This window comes from Poecilia reticulata, linkage group LG1, assembly GCF_000633615.1.
Source record: "Poecilia reticulata strain Guanapo linkage group LG1, Guppy_female_1.0+MT, whole genome shotgun sequence".
NCBI classification, from domain to species: domain Eukaryota; kingdom Metazoa; phylum Chordata; class Actinopteri; order Cyprinodontiformes; family Poeciliidae; genus Poecilia; species Poecilia reticulata.
Window position 1 is genome coordinate 30,201,532 of NC_024331.1, and position 9,256 is coordinate 30,210,787.

The following is a 9,256-nucleotide window of genomic DNA, read 5'->3' on the forward strand; positions in this document are numbered from 1 at the left end:
TTTCCAAGAACTTTATACATAAATGAAGCCCTTTTAAAACCTGGAAATTTGAGCATTTTGGAGCTCCAGCCTGATGTCGAGCTGCTGCTTCAAACCCTCGGACGGCGGCTCACCTTCGAGTCCAGAGCTTTCTTGATGCTGATCCTTCTCTGAATTCTGGCTTCTCCTCTCTCGATCTGGGCCATGATCTTTTCGATATCCTGTAACTCGTTGCAGCGCTCCCAGAAAACGGCTGCAGAGAAATAAAGAACACGCACAAAGTTAGAAAAACACCCCACAGAAAACTAAATACATATTTAAATGATGTACATATGTTTATTAATTACCAGAATATTCCATAACTTCTTCAGGTGTTTTTCCCTCGACTTCTCTGGCGATGTTCTCGATATCRTCTCTTCCCCATTTCTCGTTGGCTTTAATGAACTGGTTGAAGTCTCGTTTACTCCAAATTGTGAATCCCTGCGGAAAAAAACCCCCAAAAACTGATGACTGTAGCAAAAATCCATGACGTTTCTCCTCATTTACTCCTGAGAAACAAAACTGTGCTGTGCATTGTAGAATTATATCAAAGGAATACAATTACATTTAGTTTTAAAGACTTTTTTAATAGCTTTGTGGTGAATATTGGAGGTCAAGGTTTAAGTATTTATTAAAACGTACAGTAGTGCCTGCAGATAAAACAGAAGTTTTCATTAATGGCAAAAAAACCAACAAGGAATTAAGGTTGGAAAGACAAAACTATTTTGAACCAAGATTCTGCTTAATTTGCTTGGTGAAATTCTTAATCTTGTAATAAATGAAACAGGAAATACAGTTTGGTGAAACCATTAATTTAAATATAGCTTATTCTCCTTGTTTTGCATTTTCTAAAACTTGAAAAGTATCAAAAGCAAATTCTTTAAATTTGAGTAAAATACCATCTAACCTGAGTCTAAAGTCTGATCATGGAGGGTTTTTAATTCATTTATGTTTTAACTTGAAAAAAAGACTGAAAAAAACAACAACACAGTGCTTTTATTTTGAAAATCCTGGCAGAATGATGACAGAATAAGATGCGAGTTTGTTTTGGTATAATCAGGGTTGTTCTGAGTGAATAGGAATATAAATCAAACGCCCCGTTTTACAGAATATGCTCCTTCCTTTCAGAGCTGCAGCATCAGACTGACTTTCTCTCTTGTGGTTTCAGAACATAACWGATCAAAGKSTCAGTTCTTTACAGACCGACTCCGTGTTAAACCAGCCGATCTGGGTGAGAATGATCTGTACCTGCTGCAGTAGATTCTCCTTCTCCTCCAGCTCCTCCTCAGTCAGAGCTTCGGCCTCGTCGATCTTGGCCTGCTCTTCTTTTTGGACCTGGGCCGAGTTGGGGATGTCGGGATTACGTGGAACCTGGACCAGGAGGCAAAGTTAAACAATAAAACATCTCAAAAGGCACCGCCTGAGGAATTTAATCCACTAAATCTGAGCTTTTTTTAAACCTTGTATCCGATGGTCTTTCTGTAGAACAGGATCTCCTTCTCCAGAAGCTCAAACAGGCGTGGAGGGAAGAACTGGAAGTCCTGGACGTTTGGCTGCTTCGGCGGACGAGGAGCCTGTAAAATCAGGGAAAACGTTTTCACCAAGAACAAAACAATCCTGCTGTCCTTCTGCTTTATATGCTTTATACAGGATTCACACATTTTACCACAGTAACATTCAAGCACTTTGAAGGCAGGTTTCCAAACTTTTCCAGTACAACAATTTGGAGATTTAAAAAAAATACAAATGAACTAAAAAGAAGTTTAAATTAACTAGTGTATATATAATTTTTTACTATTATTAATAATGTCTTGTGACAGTATTTTACATTCAAGATTTTGAATTCACAGATCGTCAAAAAAAAGGTTTTCTGGCATTTAAGAAACAAATAATTTTGGTAATTCCAACTGAAACAAAAGTTTAGTAAACAAAATGTTTTCATATTAAGGCAAATTACCTTTCTGCTCAAATTAAACGCTTAAACTAAATATAAGTCGTAGAAAAAATTGTGCAACATTTTCTGACATGTCAATTTGCTGAATTATTTCAATTCAGCAAATTGAAATAATGTAGGTAATTTAACTTATCTAAAATAAAAACTTACTCTAATTTAACTTCAGACATTGAGAAAAAAATCTGTCTTTTTATTAGGTGCATGAAAATATGTGGTTTTAACTGTAATGCTTTCCAAATGTAGGTTTGTAATAAAACATAAGGTTGCAGTTTGAATATCAAGCATTTCCCAGGACTTCCTGCAGAAATCAGGCACTTTCCAGACCTTGAAAATTGAAACTCAAGCATTTAAAGCACCTTTGTGACCCCAGATTATAAAGTCTCGGTGTTAGCAGAGCGATCTGGTCCTACCTTGGGTGCTTTGGGCTCACTGACTCGCAGAGCTTCCCTGAAATATGCATCTACGGCGTAATTGGCTTTCCGTTCTCTTTTGGGAGGCTCAATCCAGTTGGTGATAACCTGCAAAGAAAAAACAAACCCAAGTTTTAAAATACGACACATGGAGAACGWCAGCTCAGCTGTTGCTGGTCAGGACTTTTACCTTTTTCTTCTCTCTGTAGTCCTCTCCTTCGAATGTGTACACGCTGGTGTTCTCGGTGTCCATGGTGAAGTTCCTCAGTGAGCTTTCACCCAGAGATGACAGCTTCTCTTTCATCTCCATGGTCTGCCAGAAAACAATCAAAGGTTTACATTCACGGCTTAAAACTTTTAGGAACGGCTCATCTGAAATCCTCTGCAGGATTCACCTTTCTTTCTCCGCGCTCCAGGATCGCATCAATGTCATCGTCTGTGATCTCGCTCTCTTTGGAAGCAAACACGTGTGTGGCACCGTGCCGGATGATGGACAACATCTCGTCTTTACCCAGCTTGTTCGCACTTGGATCCACAAGTCTTCCTGCAGACAAAACAATATTTTAGCTTTGCTTCCTCATTCCACCAAATCCACTCACAGAGCGGACACGAGGCTCACCCTGCTGGATGACGATGGAGTCCAGGCGCAGCTTCATCTCGGCCCTCTCCACAATCCTCTCCTCCACGGTGTTTTCCGTGATGAAACGGTAAACACGCACCTGCTTCTGCTGACCGATTCTGTGAGCTCGATCCTAAAAGGAAAACCAGACAGCTCTCCATCTTCTGCTTTCTTCAGACAGAAACTAATTAACTGTGGCAGAGCGCTCACCATCGCCTGCAGGTCGACTTGGGGGTTCCAGTCCGAGTCGTAGAGAATGACTACGTCGGCGGTAGCCAGGTTGATGCCCAGACCGCCGGCCCTGGTGCTCAACATGAAGATGAACTTTGTGCTGTTTGGCTCGTTGTAGGCGTTGATGGAGACCTGGTGACATTAGAGAGAAAGCGCTTTGTTAAGAGTCAAACGATACCAGTAAAGGTTTCCCCTGAAAAAAAGCACAAGCCTGGTGGGAGGGGGAGCCCACCAGTGGTATGGGGAGCCCAACAGTGGCCACCATGTTTTTGTGTTAAAAGCTGACAAGAAATTTGATTATGTGTTTTTGGAATTCATAAAAATGTCTTAAAACAGGCAAACACAAAAATTACAGTTAAAATATTTCTTTTTTTGAACTTCAGTTAAATCCTAATCTTAACTATGTAAAAAATAAAATATTATTTTTCAGTGTTCAATACACATGAACATTATGTACCTGTCTTTCTTCGTGTGGCGTTTGTCCGTCCAGACGGCAATACTCGTAGTTCTTCCACATGCAGTAGTCCTCCAAGATGTCCAGCATCCTGGTCATCTGACTGAAGATGAGMACACGRGAGCCTAAACAAAGAAACAAAACAACAGCTCAGGACGCTCGGAAGTCACCCATCTGTCCATCCATCTTCTTCCGCTTATCCGGAGCTGGGTAAGTAAGGAGGCCCAGGCTTCCCTCTCCCCAGCCACTTGGGCTTCTCTGACCCAGAGGAGGCGCGCTACATTGTTAAGCTCTGAAACCTTTGGAAGAAAACTGAACCTTTCCCATGTTTAGTAAAAATAATTTCTGTAATCCATTTACTCATCCAGACCATGTCAGTCTGATATGAAAAGCTAGCTTGATGTCAAACAGCCTACACACCCTGCTCCTTCATTTTGGGCAGCAGCTTGTCCAGCACCACCATTTTGCCGCCGTTCACCACCAGGTGGAGGTCGGTGGTGTAGGGCGGGCCGGGCTCCGCCCCGTCAAACAGGTACGGATGGTTGCAGCATTTCCTCAGCTGCATGAGGACGTTCAGCAGACGCATTTTGTCCATTTTGCCCGCAGAGTTCAGGATGTCGATGTCCTTCATGAGAATCTTTGTGTACCTGATGGGTGGAGATACAGCCGATGTCTTTAGACGTCCAGTTCAGATCAAATTTAATGTCAAAGAATCTTGAAGCTTCGATGCTCACCACTCGCGCTGCATTTTACTCAGACCCACGTAAATCTTGATCTCTTTTTTGGGAAGCAAAGTTTTCTCGACATCCGCTTTGATACGACGAAGCAAGAAAGGACGCAGCACCTGAACAACAACAACACGGCATTTAAAGGGATACTCAACCCAAATACACACTTTAAAAGGATGAGATTTACATTAAATGTTTGGAACTTACAGTGTGAAGACGTTCAACCAGCTTCTGGTCACCCAAGCAGTTGTTTGTGTCAAACCATGAGTCGAAATCCTAGAAAGAAAAGAAAACTTGGTAAGTAACCTGATGCATGAACTCGGTTAGGCGACAGGGAAAAACAGGATGGAAGTAAACACCTCCGATGAGTTGAAGACGTCAGGCAGCAGGAAGTTGAGCAGAGCCCAGAGCTCATGCAGGTTGTTCTGAAGCGGCGTTCCAGTCAGGAGCAGCCGGTTGGTGGTTTTAAATTCACGCACAATTTCTGACAGCTGAAAGACATGACATAAATTATTACTGTTATTAACAACATTCCACATTCAAACGTACTAATTCGAAGTTGCAAAAAAAGTTTTCTGGCTTTCAACAATTATAAATAATTTTGGTAATTCTAAGTGAAATAAAAAGAAGTTTAGTCTGATTTAACTTTAGACTGTGAGAAAAAATGTTATTAGGTATTTGAAAGTATCTGGTTTTAACTGAATAATTAAGTTTTTAATCAAACATTAGATTGCACTTTGTTACAAAACTGTGTAGTTTGAATATTGAGCATTTTCATGAACTTTATGTAGAAATCAAACACTTTCCAAACCTTTAAAAMACCTAAATGAAATTCAAGCATTTTCAAGCCCCCTAATGAACCTCGAAAAGGGCAAAATGTCAGCAGCTCCTGACCTTTGACTTCTCGTTCTTGATCCTGTGAGCTTCGTCGATGACCAGGTACCTCCAGTTGAACTTCTTAAACACGGCCTTTTCTATGATGAGCATTTCGTAAGACGTGACGCAGACGTCCCACTCTCCTGGCAGCAGGACGTCTCTGATCAGGGCGGTCTGAAGGAAATCAATCAGAACCCAAATGTTTCAAATGACAGAGTTTTAAATCAAAAGCCTTAGATGAATCATTACGTCACAGCTTACACGCTGATCCCGATCTCCGATCAGGCAGACGGCGCGCAGAGAGGGGACCCATCGTTTGAACTCGTTCATCCAGTTGTACAGAGTGGACTTRGGGACCAGCACCATGTGAGGACCTGGGATGTTTCTGTAGTGTTTCATGTAGCCCAGCAGGGCGATGGTCTGGAGGGTCTTCCCCAGTCCCTGAACAGGTTCAGACAACATGTTGAAGGCCAGAAACTAACTGGAATTACAGCWGCAACTAACCGTTATTTTAGTCATCAATTGATTACTTTTGATGACTAATCAGCAAAAAAACAAAAAAAAAAACAAAAAAACGGCACATTTTGCAATGATTTGCAAAGACATAGCACTTCTTGCTATGTCTTTGCAAGAAATGTTCACTAAATTTACTTTAGTGAACAAGAAATGTTCACTAAAGCAAATGTTTACTTTAGTGAACATTTGATCTACAGTGGAAAATAAAAACTTTTAACATACAAATGTGAAAAGCTCAGCCCTTTCTGCTCGACTTRACATCAATACGATGGAGGACAAACAGTTGGCTGTTTTTTCTATTAGCTGATTAATAACTGGATGATAAACGGTGATTAATGGAARTTTTTTTTTCACAGAATTGAGTTTTGGGTAGAGTATATTTATAAACTTTTTTTATTTGTTATCTTAAATGATTGCTCTGACTGTGTCATATCAGAAAATTGCCTCTTTTTTTGAGTCTGTGTACTCCAGTTAATGATTAATCAATGACTAAATTAGTTGACGATTATTTCAACAATCGATTCATTACAATTAATAGTTTCAGCCCTAACTGTAATTCACCCACAYGCTTTCATCAGCGGGGAAATACTGACCATCTCATCTGCCAGGATGCCGTTGATTCCATTTTCATACAGAGAAATGAGCCAGTTCAGACCACGGACCTGGTAGTCCCTCATTTTTCCTGTTTTCACATCTGAAATGAGACACAAGAGAGCGGTCAACCTGAAGAACGGCTCTAAAATTCCCTTCAGCTCTGGAAGCCGGTCTGCGCTTACAGGAGGGAGACTCATCAAAGCGAGTGCACACGTTGGTGGTCTTTGTGCTCTCGTTGAGTAGCTCTTCGTCCTCCTCTTGCTCGGTGCGGCGGTGCCGGTTGCTGAAACACAGAACAGGAAATGGGTTTAAGTTTCCGAAGGTCAAAAACAAGCCGAGTTGTTGGGCCGAGTACTCACTCTCCGGCAGAGAGCAGGTTCTGCTTCTCGTCTTTCTTGATCCGGGGACGGCCTGGCTTCATCTTCAGCGGGGAGGTGGGGGTCTTCTGTGCAGCCGGTTGGATGAAATGTGCAAACAGCTCCGTTTGCTTTAACAGATATTCAAACCTGTTGGTTCGGTCAGTTTGCTGCAACAAACAGAAGGAAGTCTCTTCACTCGTTTACCCAGAATCACAACAGTCGGATATGATACTTCAACTACACAAAATAATCTATTTACCACTTTCTCCTCATAACCCGGAGTGGAATCTTTAGTCTTAGATGATGAAGAGGAGGATGCATCTTGTGCATCAGCGCCACCTTCTGATGAGGATTCTTTTCCAGCATCTGAAGAGTCTGATTTTTCCTGAAGCACAAGATTATAGATTAGATTTGCTTTGGAATATTTAGTTTCATATTTCTAATTCCATAGGATCGACACTCCAAGTAAACTGATGAGGAAYAAGACCTCAGCTGCTTTCAATGAAAATAGATGTAAAAATATATTATATTTACACTAACAACCTGGTGTCATGTCATGTTTTAAGAGTTATTGCTTTAAAAACCAATAACTGMTTATTAGAAACTAAGTGCCCTAAATAAAAGGCATCATAATTGAAAATTAATTAATTGAATCAGCTGGTGTAACACAAGCCATACGTTTTGATGAGATAATTTCATATTAGTTTTAGCAGGGCTAAACTATCCAATTGACAGTCCACAAAGAGCATAATTCTTGTATAATAGCAGCAAATGTGGTGCTGTATTTATTCTTTGTACATTTTTAGTGAATTCTGTGTAGAACTGCTTGGTTGTTTTGTGTTAAAACAAAAAATAATTTATCTTCAAATAGATACATTTAGTAATAAAAATACAATCTCAACATAGGCCTACTTAAGTTTAATGGTATTCTAAAAGTTTTAACTAGGTCTGGGCAATAAAGCAATAACAAAATATATTCATAAAATGTTGAATTATTTTGCTGAATCACGAAGGATTTTACAAAAAAAAAAATCTATTCAGATCAAGTTCAATTTAACCGTCAMGATTGCTTGGTAGTTAGCCATTACTGCAGCTTCAAACTAACTCATTTTAATAATAGATTTTATTTATAATGCTCTCAACACCGCAATAAGTGTTTACATATCTGCCATTATTTCAKTTCTCATTTGCTATAAATTGTCTATTGTCTTTTATGCAAAAATAATAATACAAATGCATATGTTGTTCATTTATTAAATTACCATACTCAGTTGTACTTCTATTTTATACAAATGTGCCATTTTCAATAACTACACAGTACTGTTTTTGTTACGTTGTAAATTTGCCTTAATTATAAAGGTTATTCTTATTTTTATATTTCTTATYTACTTACCTTTAACTTGCTGCTGATACACTAATTTCCCCACTACATGWCAATAAAGAATATTCCTATTTCTTCTATTTTATGTGCATTTAATCTAACAATAAAATGTGGATTACTGTGGCGACTTATGTGCAGATTTCAGCTTTAACGGTGAATTAATTAGAACATAGAAACATACATTTTTAGTTGTTTGTGCTCGTCTAAATATATCGTATTTTGTTACATAAAAATATCTTATTTGGTAACATAGCACAGGTCAACTTCTCACAGGCATAATGTAGTTTTTCTGAAAGGCCAAATGAAGTTAGTAGGATGCCATTTTGTTTGTTTTGGTTTGGTTTTTTTGAAACACAACAGAAGGTGCTGCAGATCCCAAACAGTTAGCATGCTTTTTCTGACCAGACTCATTGAAAACAAAGAGACTGATGGGAAAGTTGAGAAGTTATCCTCCTCACTGGTCCAGTTAAAATGTTTACATTCACAAGTACCAAGATGACCGCGTGTATTTTACCAGTGAACAATAAACGAGGGAATAATTTTGGTGCAATAACCTTTGGAGTATAAACACTGCTTATGGGGACGGGGAACGTTAGCTTGCGCRGCCGCTGGACGCCTCTGATGCTGCTGCTGTTAGCTAACTGTAGCACCCGWCGCGGAGAGCTAACTAGCCTGGATACCTCACATTAACACTCGCACAGTCAGCATTTAACACAAAGAGGACGGAATAACTTTCGAAGCRAAGAGAGGGTGCATTGACGATGAAGGTGGTGTGTCTGAAAAACATTTAGTCAGTGATGGGAATAGTTTAAACCGTGTTACCTCCGCTCCTCCGGCTTCTTCAAGTTCAGTTGGTTCTTCCCGCTGTTCAACGCAGTTTTCGCCTTCGGACATTTTGACGAAAATCTCTCTTCGGTTCAGAGATATGGTCGGTTAATTAGTGCCTTAATATATTTTGTTGAAACGGCCGTTAATGTTTTTCCTGAACCTTAACGGGTTTTGTCTGAACTATTGTTGATAATGAAAGACGCGCCGGTTGAACAGCCAGCACGCTAGCAAGATTTTTCTCGCGCTACAAAGCTACCCGGTAAACGTGCTCTCTCGCGAGACTTGTAA

At 39.9% G+C, this 9,256-nt stretch overlaps 1 protein-coding gene across 1 annotated transcript in view; it reads right to left on the reverse strand.

Moving 5' to 3' along the window:
- The window catches only part of smarca5 (SNF2 related chromatin remodeling ATPase 5), an 11,286-nt gene extending 2,062 nt beyond the window's left edge, over nt 1–9,224 (reverse strand). The window contains exons 1-21 of the mRNA XM_008420070.2: nt 8,963–9,224; nt 7,019–7,144; nt 6,760–6,926; nt 6,583–6,683; nt 6,400–6,500; nt 5,552–5,731; nt 5,309–5,464; nt 4,774–4,905; nt 4,622–4,690; nt 4,421–4,530; nt 4,107–4,333; nt 3,690–3,811; nt 3,212–3,364; nt 3,002–3,134; nt 2,778–2,926; nt 2,573–2,695; nt 2,383–2,490; nt 1,479–1,592; nt 1,267–1,389; nt 327–459; nt 114–232 (exon numbers count right to left, since the gene is read on the reverse strand). Coding sequence (XP_008418292.1) covers nt 114–232; nt 327–459; nt 1,267–1,389; nt 1,479–1,592; nt 2,383–2,490; nt 2,573–2,695; nt 2,778–2,926; nt 3,002–3,134; nt 3,212–3,364; nt 3,690–3,811; nt 4,107–4,333; nt 4,421–4,530; nt 4,622–4,690; nt 4,774–4,905; nt 5,309–5,464; nt 5,552–5,731; nt 6,400–6,500; nt 6,583–6,683; nt 6,760–6,926; nt 7,019–7,144; nt 8,963–9,034 — 2,718 coding nt within the window. The 5' untranslated portion in view covers nt 9,035–9,224. The remainder of the gene's footprint in view (nt 1–113; nt 233–326; nt 460–1,266; nt 1,390–1,478; nt 1,593–2,382; nt 2,491–2,572; nt 2,696–2,777; nt 2,927–3,001; nt 3,135–3,211; nt 3,365–3,689; nt 3,812–4,106; nt 4,334–4,420; nt 4,531–4,621; nt 4,691–4,773; nt 4,906–5,308; nt 5,465–5,551; nt 5,732–6,399; nt 6,501–6,582; nt 6,684–6,759; nt 6,927–7,018; nt 7,145–8,962) is intronic.
- Between the last annotated feature and the right edge of the window lie 32 nt (nt 9,225–9,256).